We start from the raw sequence: 12034 nt of genomic DNA, 5'->3' as shown, positions 1-12034 counted from the left end.
ATTCAAATACCCTCTTAATCAGGCAAGCAGTGTATTAGATAGACTGAAAGTAGAAAAGTTTACTGTGGACACTATATTGTGATTTTCTAAAAGTACAATAAGAAGGCACTCATATAATCACTTGATAATGATTTTTGCTTTGTTGAATTCTTGCAAACCGCCTCATATAAATTAAATTGTTAGGGACTATTTATCTAATCAAGTCTTAAATATGCCTCTCACCTGTCAGACTAAATATTTTCTTTGGCGAAACATGTGGACATATTCTGTTTTTGGCTGGCATGAAATCAAACTTAAGACTCTACCAACTTTAATAAAGTGGAAAAGGGTAGAAGGGCGGGCCGACCACCTCTGAGTTCCAAAAGTTACGGTTGGCCCAAAAAGTTGGTTCCAGATGAATTTCTCGAAAGTCAAAAAAATATATTATGTGAAATAGTTAGAGCATAAGAGTTTGGATGAAGTGGTTTTTAAATCTTTATAGACCCCTTAGTATGTCAATATCCGGAGGTCAAGAATGACCAAAAATCCATGATAAGTTTTTTAAAACACCTCATCCAAAGTTTAACTGTTGAGATATGCTTATCAGTGTTTTTTATTAGTATATTTATCAGTATTGTTAAAGAATCTCTTAAGGTCTGTTTTGTTTATACCTTGAAAGTTGCTGTGGAACAAGTTAAGCGCTTTGTTTCACTTAACCACTGCTTTAGCAAACATGCATCCTTGCAAAAAGTCTAAAACATCAAAAATATCTTCTGTTTAAGCTAATAGTTTTTGCTCACACCAAAAATAAAAATGGGCCTAAACAATTCATATTAAGAATCTGTAAGCTGCTTTGGCAATGGGGCAGGGCGGGACGGGTTTAAGATTGTGCGGGGCGGGTTGAAGTGGGTTTTTTTTAAAATTAATGTGGGGCGGGGTGGGTTGCGGGTATATGTGATTTCATGTGGGTTCAAACTAATTTTAACTTCTTACATGTTATAAGAGTGATAGAGCATTATATATTAATATAATTTCTTTAAAACTACTAAAATATTCAAGATAGTAAATGAAAATGGTTCAATAAAAAATAATAAAATTTCTTACATGTTTCCAATTGACCTCTAAAAAATAAAATTTTAAGTCACTATCCTATTAAATTAATGAAAAAATGAATTTATTTTTATGAATTTTATTTTTATTATCAAACTTAACTAGAAAAAGAAAATATTAAAAAAGTTATACGGAGTGGGTTCATGCGGGGCGGGTCTATGCGGGGCGGGGTGGGGTGGAGTAGGTTGAAAATGAAAAAAGTTGTTATGCGGGGCGGGGCGGATTAAAAATTATGCGGGTTAAGCTCAACCCGCCTCACCCCCTCCCCGCACCACCCTATTGCCATCCCTACTACTTTGTACTCCTTCAAAACACCTCTTGTTCCTCTCGATCCGAACTGACCACCAAATACAGGTCGGGAAAATCTTCCATTTCTCCTCCTTCTTACTTACCATGCCATCCTTGTTCCAGCATCTTAGGACACACGCTATGCTTCCAAGTTTAACCCATCTGATCCCTTTTAGGCATATAAACATCTTCCATAGTTGGTCTGTCCACTTGCAATGCAAAAAAAGATGGTTGATTATCTCAGTTTGTTCCACGCATAGAAAACACTCAGCGACTAATTGATGACCCCGTTTACTTAGGTTTTCCTGTGTCTAGGAAGATGATTTGGAAGCCAAAGATTCCTTGCAAAGTTGATGTAACACCTCAGCACCAAACAATCCTGAACGAAATTTTGGTGAACCACGGAAGGGTTCAACGGACAGTGAAAGGAACCACGATCCATTGACATGCTCGTGGTTCACACCCACCCAGAAGTGTGCTGGACCACGGGACCCTTCATGGGCCGTGGGAAGGCTCATGGATGTGAGGCAGAGCCACCACGATTCAGGCATCAAACCACGGAGCCCTCCACGGGCCGTGGTCTTGATGACGGGCCGTGGATGGGTCTGTCGTCCTGATCCAGTAGACCCCCAGCCCAAGTGAAGAACCACGGTGGCCTTCACGGTCCGTGGTCCTTCACACGGTCCGTAGTATGGCTCGTGGATGGACCTCCCAGAACCAGTAGACCCTGGCCAAGAACCACGACCCACTTGACGGGCCGTGGTCCCTTTGACGGGCCGTCAGTGGCTCTGTGGAAGGGCCTCGTCAGCTTTTAAGTCAGGGTTGTTTTGGTGTTTTCCCCTATGCATTGGGCATTAAACTACATCGTTTAATACCTAAACTACGTCGTTTTACTCCGCTTAAGCCTAATAATCTAGTCAGAACCTAACTAAAACCTTTATTCACAAAAAATCATCCAAACTTAGAGCGAAAAGAAAAGAAAGAGGCGCCAGTTTTCCCAAGAATAGTCAAAAGGTTTGCTTCAAGTTTCAGCCCCGAAATCGAAGGATTTCTCCGTAGATTTCGTTACCAAGTATGTGGGATTTCACTAGTGTGTTACTTTCATCCACTAGGTCCCTAGAATTTAGCCAGTTCCTTGATTCTCCATATCTTATTAGACTTAGGGTTTTTAAAACCTTGGATATATACTGTGATTTAGCTGTGGTAGTATCCTAAATCGACATAGCATGTTTCTTGGAAACGTTGTTTAGTTCCTTGTATGAAACTCAGAACCCTAGTTTGTATAAATTCTCTTAGTTCATGGATTATACTTGCTAGGTCAGTTAAACAGATAATCATGCCCCAGATTTTGAATGTCACATTATCCGTACATAAATGTTGCATTCACAAATTGCATGTCAGTATTTTGAGTTATTCAGTATTCCAGTTACATTTGTGTCATATACATATTAAGTTAGGAGTAGACTTAGCACTGAGTTGGACTAGGTTTCAGCGTACCCCTCATAGTCCCAGAACTACGTGCCCCCGTAAGAGTATAAGTCCCCTATTTTGGGCATCAGATTAGTGATCACATCAGTCATGTCTTTATACCCCTAGCAAGGTATATTGGGTCCTCTCGATGGGGCATATGCATCGAACTCCACGTTTAGCTCACGTGGTTTTATGTCGGTTAATAGTAGCTCCCACAGTCAGACTCTTAGTGCATTTGACCGATTTTCAGTATATACTTCAGAATTCAGTTTAGCATGTCTTGTTCATGATTAGTACTTGGTCATTGCATTCAGTTAAGCATTTCAGTTATGTTTTCAGTATGTATATTCTTGCTCAGTTTACAACATTGCTCAGTTATGCCTTGTTTCAGCTTATATATATGTTTGTTCAGCTTAGTATCTATATTCTGCATGCTCAGTACTTTGAAAGTACTGATGCATACTCTACGCTACATCTTTTTATGATGTAGGTTCAGGTACTCAGCATCCAGATCGCGCTTAGATCGATTCTCGGTCCGCACTCAGCAGCTTCAGTGGTGAGTCCTCATATTCCGAGGACAATAGACATGCTTTCATTTTAGTCTTCTTATTCAGTTTTCATTTTTGTTAGAGTTAGCTGGGGCATGTCCCAACAACTCAACTCAGTTAGAGGCTTTTTCATACATAGTAGTAGTATCGGCTTGACTTGTTAAGTTTGAACTTTCAGTGTTATTAAACTTGTAGTATGTTTTATACATTCAGACTAGATGGGTATTCCCCATTTTCCAGTTATCTATTGTTTAGCTTCCGCATAGTACATGTTTTATTTAGTTATTCTCAGTATGCTTGATATATGCCATTTGTAGTATGTTTTATACCTTCAAACTAGATGGGTATTCCCCATTTTCCAGTTATCTATTGTTTAGCTTCTGAATAGTACATGTTTTATTCAGTTATTCTTAGTATGCTTGATATATGCCAGATACAGGGTTAGCTTGGGGTCACTCGTGATTCTAGGTCCCGTGTTACATCAAGGGGATAGCCTTGGGGCAGTTAACTGCTTCACTTGGCTTTTGGCAAAAGAGGCTAAGATACTTTCTACATTGGGGTATCTCCCATCAATCTAATAAAGCGAAGATATACAAAGATATTGACCACAGTCACTAATGGAAAAGACAACAATATGTTCACACCAGCCACCCGGTAATGGTTACTTTGTGTAAAGATATATCTCCTAGAGATTCGTTCCTTTGGCTTATTAGAAACTCAGAAAATGTTTTCATCTCTTCATATTTATTTGCGTGACATCAACTTTAGCTTTTGGTTTCATATACTTAAACAGATACACCATGCAATCATGTGGGTTTTGTCAGGTCTGGTGCTAAGTTAGAGTATATCCAGAAATGATAAATATAACAGGGAATAGACTGTCCCAGTAAAATTGAGCTATAAGCCTCCAATCCAGAGTATGTGAGGAACTTTCAACAGAGAATTCTGCTATGAAATCTACAATGATTTGGCATTTCTATTTGCTCAACTCATCATTTTCCATTTAATAAGATAGGGTCTCCTGTAGTTTCTTCTTCTTTTTCTCTAATTAGAATTCTTTTTCAGTTTCTAGGTCGAAAAAGGGGATAAAGTTTTTCCCCACCTCTCCTAGGAAAACAAGTTGTATTCCCTCATACCTTCCACACCTCTTCAGAAAAACTCTAATTTAATGAAGGAAGCATGACCCCCTTAAATTGAAACTCAATAAGAGATGTTTAGGTTTATATTCCTACTAGTGTAATTGAACCTTCATCCAGCAACTCTGTGTTTAAAATAGGGATTACCCCTCCAAGAGGATTAACAATGTTTTAACTTCCCCTCTACATAACTCAACCTCCCAACTCGACGGTTGGCAATAAAAGTCTCTATCACTAGAACAAGAATCAATTGTCAAAGAAGACAAGAGGGACAATATTTATGATGGGAAAACATGCATACCATCTTCAGACAAACATAGTTGGCCTGTAAAGTGTAAGGCGAAGTATAGGTGAAGAAAATTGTACATTGTATGGTTAGTTAAAAGCTAAACACAACCAGTTCCCTATATAAACAGGTACTGGCTGGTAACCAGCAAAACTTCAGAAGTGACATGCTACAGTCAAACTGCACTAGTAGTGTAGAAATCTTTTGTAATGTCAGCATATATAGACGTTAAATGAAAAATAGTATACTCAACAAAGAACAAGAGAAGTTTGTATTATATTACATTTTCTTGGACTTGATGTAAATACTGCCACCAGAGCCACCACCTCCTTTGATTCCAGCATCCCCTCCATCAGCCAAAAGAGTTCCGCAAGCATCGAAAACGTTGTTGACGTCCAACCAGATCTTCCCACCCCCATTACCTCCATAATTATCCTCCTTATTAGTACTCTGCCCTTTACTTCCATAGCTGAAAGGTTGTTCCAATGACTTCCAAGAATAAGTATCTCCTCCCCAAACGTCTTCTGGGAGCTTCTTATTATCCATAACACAGCTGGCCCCTCTACCCCCATGGCCTCCACCACCACCCTGATAATCCTTAGGTGTTCCGGTTGATTGCTCCGGTGGGTCACCGGCTAATCCCGTTACATTTATGAGGGACCCACTAATGAAACTCGCATTTCCTGCCACTATATACACCGAGCCAGCTAAAATTCTGGCATTAGCCTTAAGCTTAAGGTTTCCGGTTATGTTAATGGTAATGGAACAAGAAGGAACCTGGCAACTGAGAAGAACCCCTTGAAGAATAAACAAATTTCCTGTTCCTTCAAGGTACACATCACGTGTGAAATTGACGTTGTAATTGAGCTGACATGTTGTGTTGAGTGAGCCAATACCTTGCAATTCATGGCATGTGAGTGAGGGAGGGTGGGGTGGTGGAGAGGGTGGTGGTGGTGATGGGGGTGCATAGTCAGCTTTGAATGGATCGGAATCGAAATTGTAATCAAGAATTGAAAAATCAGAAAGTGATGCTGAAACAAAGAAAAAGCAAACGTGGAAGAAGACGAAAAGGTAAATCAATGTAATGGCCATAATATATATATAAACTCATCAGACACGAGAAATAGAGGGGAAAGTAATGATTTCTGCAGTGACAAAATAGCAGAATTTGATTGAAATGGAAATATAATATATGGGGAGAAGAAGAGAACAGGTGGAGGAGAGAAAAGGGGCTTGCGAAGAGTTCGGTGGAAAGAGAAAAAGACAGGATGACACCTGCGCTTTCCATTTTGTTTCTCTTTCGATGAAAATTGAAATTTGCCATGGAGATGGACCATCAACAAGCTTTCTCACCTCAACACAACTTACTACTTTATAATGTCATTATGGACCCACCTAGTCTTTTCCCTTATGGGACAATTTCATCTAACTGATTAGTTAAAGACCAAATAACACAAAGCGCACTATTACTGTATGCTAAATGTCACGCGAGAAAATTAAATGAAAGGTGTCAATAAGTCTTTGGTTTTTTGTGACTCTTTGATCAAAAAATGATCAAATCCACTTAAAAAGGTAAGTAAGTTGCTTTGTGACCAAATTAACATTTTCAAAACTTTCTAATCTTTTATAAAATTCAAAAAATCACTACATTTTAAACTTTCTATTTAAAAAGAAATATTAAAAGAAAATAGAATTTTCTCTCTTCTTCTCTCCAACGTTCTTCTCTTCTTCTTCTTCCTTAAAAAATCCGATCATTCTCCCCCATTATCTTCCTCCTCATCTCCGGTCGTCACTCTCTCTCTCTCTTTTTGAAGTGAAGGTCGTGTTCGATTTAAAACGGGTAAGTCATTTTCTTGAAAGATTTTACAATTTCGAACAACACACTCTTGATACTAAGTTCTTTTCTTGAATTAATGAACAAGAAATCGCTCAATAGATATGAAAATTGAATAATAGTGCAATGGTACATATTATTTTTGTTTTTGAAAGAAAATCGACAAACCCAAAAAAACCCTAATTTTTAGGAAATGTATATGTGAAGAGTCATTTTTGTTGTTGTTCAGTAAAGAGCCTTTTTGTTGCTTTTGTTCTTCTTTTTGTGATCATTTTGTTCATATGATTGTAGAATTTTAGTTTTGTTCAGTTGTCCAACATTTTGTTCATCTTGTGACGTATGTTGCAACATATTGATGATATGTTGGTACATATTCCAACATAGTTATCATATGTTGGAACATGTCACCTACGTGTTAGAGCAACAGAATGATCATCTGTGTCAACAGTTTATTCATCTGTGTCAACAAAAGGTACAAATGTGGCAACAAAAGGTACAGATGTGGCAACAAAATATTCATCTGTGTTAACATAAGTATAAATTGCTACCCTTAATATTTTATAATCAGTTGTAAACTCTCAAGCTTTTTTTATTTCCCTTGTTGATAAAATGTCACAAGGAGCTTCATCTATGGCAATAACTCAATCTTTTGCTAGTGTTGCTTCCTCATCTAACATCAAATGCTCTTCTTGTCCATGTGAAGGATGTGAGCAACAATATGAATATTTTATTATTCGTACGTCCAAATGAAAATGTTATGGTTACTACCATTGATTAGATTTAGTTTTGATGGTTATGTATACCATTGACCTTTTTTGTTGATAAGTTGTAAAAAAAACAATTGGTGAAGTGTTATTTTTGCTGATAATATTAATGATTATTATTTTTTTTATTTTGTTAGAGCATATATAGTCTTTGTTGTAAAAAAAATCACATAATTATCTGCATGTTCTCGAACATGAAGGTCATATGTGGAGACATATATAACCTCTTTGTTGTAAAAAAAACCATAGAATTATGTGCATTTGCCCCAATAGAAAGGAGATATGTGGCAACATATGAAAATTTTTGAATTGTCGTATGTTGCAACATTATACTGTCGAAATTCAAAAGAAATTAAAAAGGTAGTACAATCGTTTGGTGGGAAGACTAGGTAATTTTTCTCTACTAACCTTCAATTTATAATGTTTGTTTGTTTTATCTTTTTAATCATTACTCTTCTTTACTCTTTAATAATAATTGTTATTTCAGTATATTGATGAAATTCTTAGCCTCATGCGGGAGAGACGGTTGAGATGCCCTGAGCACTATGATTCCACGAATAGAATCATGGATTTCAACTTCTATACCAACTTCAAACAAAGGTATGACAGTATCAACGAGGAGGCAACAAGAGTTGGTGGCAAAAGCTTTACACAGTTACTTAATGAGTTTGTATGGAATGGCGATATGATTGACTACGTCAGGGGCATTATACCATATCCTGGAGGCATCGATTGGATTGGTGCAAACAGAATTCTGGCAGTCATGAACATGAACAATACTCATTTTGTGACTCTTGAGATCCTCTTGCACGAGTGTCGCATGAATGTTTATGACTGCAACCTAACGTGTACGGAACATGATGCGTTTTGACATTCATACAACTTGTGTTCGACTTGCTGTCAATCTTGCTAAGGCAAAGTGAAAAAATGAAGCATTTGTCAGATAAGCTCCTCAATGAACCATGTGAATTTGAAGGCCGATTGAAACTCATGGTAAAAATTATCACCAGTGTCGCGTGCGGGTTATATTCGCTTGCATTTATTGAGCATTTGATTACTAACACACCAATTCAACCTCCCAACACCTTGTTGTGTGACAATACAGCTGGTCGATTGCAATGGAATTGGGTTGTTGGGTTAGTAGATAAGAATTTGGAGCCTTGACAATGTGTTTGTAATTAATGACAATGTTTTATTTTATCTATGATGTTATATGTTATGTTGCTTCAACCAATTCCCTTTTAACTTTATCTTATCCACTACATGGTCAAATGCTGCTACATAAGGGTGATTTGTAGCAGCAAATGAGTCATTTGCATTGTAGCAACAAATGAGTCATATGTAGCAACATTTGACTCATATATAACAACAGATGGGTCATATGTAGCAATATATGCCTCAAATGTTGCAACATTTGACTCATATGTAGCAACACATGAGTCATCTGTAGCAACATATGCCACTCATATGTAGCAACACATGAGTTATCTGTAGCAACATATTCTTATTCGGTCACCGAGAAGTCGGACGACTCTTCAGTAACCTAGGGTGATCCGACCCCTTCGACGCTTTTTTCGCTGTATATCCCCTCCATCCTTCGGAGGTGGAAGAAAAGGTACTCACATTTTAATACATAGTAGGGCCCCAGAACGCTAAAAGGTGGGGGAACAAGAGTTGTCACGATAGAAAAGAGAAAAAAAGAAATGACTATAAGGAACCAATGACTCTCTCTTCTTAAACAACCTATATCCTCCACACTTAATCAGCATTTGATAGATTATCCAACCCCGAGCAATCTTAGTTATTGGTGGGGGTTCGGTTCGTTAGCGGGTATTTGTTTAGTCATTCAGATAGTGACTGGCGTTTTTTTAGCTATGCATTACACACCTCATGTGGATCTAGCTTTCAACAGCATAGAACACATTATGAGAGATGTTGAAGGGGGCTGGTTGCTCCGTTATATGCATGCTAATGGGGCAAGTATGTTTTTCATTGTGGTTCACCTGCATATTTTTTGTGGTCTATATCATGCCAGTTATAGCAGTCCTAGGGAATTTGTTCGGTGTCTCGGAGTTGTAATCTTCCTATTAATGATTGTAACAGCTTTTATAGGATATGTCCTACCTTGGGGTCAGATGAGCTTTTGGGGAGCTACAGTAATCACAAGCTTAGCTAGCGCCATACCTGTAGTAGGAGATACCATAGTGACTTGGCTTTGGGGTGGGTTCTTCGTGGACAATGCCACCTTAAATCATTTTTTTAGTCTTCATCATTTACTCCCCTTTATTTTAGTAGGCGCTAGTCTTCTTCATCTGGCCGCATTGCATCAATTATGCCTCATATGGTCAAATGTTGCTACATAAGGGTGATATGTTGTAACATTTGAGGCATCTGTAGCAACAAATGAGTCATTTGTAGCAATATATGCCTCAAATGTTGCAATAGTTGACTCTTATGTAGCAACACATGGGTGTTATCTTATGTTAAGAACAAGTAAAAATGTTGGAACTAAAGTGCAAAACTATGTTTATTTATTGATTTGATTTAACCAAACCCCAATCAATTAGTTGTGTGTTAAAAAACAAAGAACAAAAAAGACTGATGAAATAAGTAACATCATTATATCCCATGCACTCTAGAGATTCGAGATCCATGCGAAGAGAGAGAAAGCGAAGCGGCGAGGAAGAAAATGAAAACCATATTCGTGAAATGAAAATGAAAACCCTAATTTATATATATCCCTTCTAGAAATGAAATAATGGGCCGATTGGGCCAATTCTAGAGGTTGGGCCTATGACTTTTATAAAGTACTTACGTGTTTTATCCAAAAGAATGTACATATGTTGCCACATATGTCATTTGATGGATGGGCTAATTGATAAATTAAGCAATTTAGCAATGAAAAATGTCAAATTGGACTATATTTTAGTACTTTAGACCATAATTACACAATAAAAAGATGCTATAACACTTCGAACAATGATTTACAAGGGTGTTATATAACTATCATATGGAATTACTTAGTCATTGTATGATGAACTAGTGGTATGATAGTATTTGTAAAAATAATTGATATAATTGATGAAGGTTGTTGTATTAGACCATAATTTTGTACCTAGACATGTTGTAGGACTATATATTAGTGTTAAATGTTGTATTAGGTCACAATTTAATTGAATTAATACCAAAAATCACATTTTAGGATATACATAGGTTGCCACATATGACGTATCTATGGCAATTTTTGTTGCAAAATTCAATATATTATCCAACAGAACGTACATATGTTGCCACAAATGACATTTGATGGATGAGTTAATCGATAAATTAAGCAATTTAGCAATGAAAAATGTCAAATTGAACCATAGTTTAGTACTTTGGACCATAATTATGCAATAAACTTTTTTTATAATACTTTGAACAACGTCTTACAAGGGTGTTATATAACTATCATATGGAATTACTTAGTCATTGTATGATGAACTGGTGGTATGATAGTATTTGTAAATTAATTGATACAATTGATGAAGGTTATTGAATTAAACCATAATTTTGTACTTAGACATGTTGTAGGACTATATATTAGTGTTAAATATTATATTAGGTCACAATTTTATTGAATTAATATCAAAAACCACATTTTAGGATACACTTATGTTGCTACATATGACGTATCTGTTGCAATTTCTGTTGCAAAATTCAACATATTATCCAACAGAACGTACCTATGTTGCCACATATGACATTTGATGGATGAGTTAATCGATAAATTAAGCAATTTAGCAATGAAAAATATCAAATTTGACCATATTTTAGTACTTTGGACCATAATTACGCAATAAAAGATGTTATAAAACTTTGAACAACGATTTACAAGGGTGTTATATAACTATCATATGCAATTACTTAGTCATTGTATGATGAACTAGTGGTATGATAGTATTTGTAAAAATAATTTATAAAATTGATGAAGGTTGTTGAATTAGACCATAATTTGTACTTAGACATGTTGTAGGACTATATATTAGTGTTAAATGTTGTATTAGGTCACAATTAAATTGAATTAATACCAAAAACCACAATTTAGGATATACATATGTTGCCGCATATGACATATCTGTTGCAATTTTTGTTACAAAATTCAACATATTATCCAACAGAACGTACATATGTTGCCACTGATGGCATTTGATGGATAGGTTAATCGATAAAAATTTAGCAATGAAAAATGTCAGATTGGACCATATTTTAGTACTTTGGACCATAATTACGCAATAAAAATATGCTATAACACTTCGAACAACGATTTACAAGGGTGTTATATAACTATCATATGGAATTACTTAGTCATTGTATGATGAACTAGAGGTATGATAGTGTTTGTAAAAATAATTGATAGAATTGATAAAGGTTGTTGTATTAGACCATAATTTTGTACTTAAACATGTTGTAGGACTATATATTAGTGTTAAATGTTGTATTAGGTCACAATTTAATTGGATTAATACCAAAAACCACATTTTAGGATATTCATATGTTGCCATATACGACGTATATGTTGCAATTTCTGTTGCAAAATTCAACATATTATCCAACAGAACGTACCTATGTTGCCACAT

At 36.3% G+C, this 12034-nt stretch overlaps 1 protein-coding gene across 1 annotated transcript in view; it reads right to left on the bottom strand.

Moving 5' to 3' along the window:
• LOC125834209 (uncharacterized) overlaps window positions 1–5938 on the bottom strand; it is a 38803-nt gene extending 32865 nt beyond the window's left edge. The window contains exon 1 of the mRNA XM_049513378.1: window positions 5101–5938. Within this exon, the coding sequence (XP_049369335.1) occupies window positions 5101–5909 (809 nt within the window). The 5' untranslated portion in view covers window positions 5910–5938. The remainder of the gene's footprint in view (window positions 1–5100) is intronic.
• Between the last annotated feature and the right edge of the window lie 6096 nt (window positions 5939–12034).

The sequence above is a fragment of the Solanum verrucosum genome, unplaced genomic scaffold (assembly GCF_900185275.1).
Source record: "Solanum verrucosum unplaced genomic scaffold, falcon-dt-bn FXZP01000190.1, whole genome shotgun sequence".
Lineage (NCBI taxonomy): Eukaryota > Viridiplantae > Streptophyta > Magnoliopsida > Solanales > Solanaceae > Solanum > Solanum verrucosum.
Note: the sequence above shows the minus strand (reverse complement) of the source record. Positions and strands in the feature narration are given on the sequence as shown.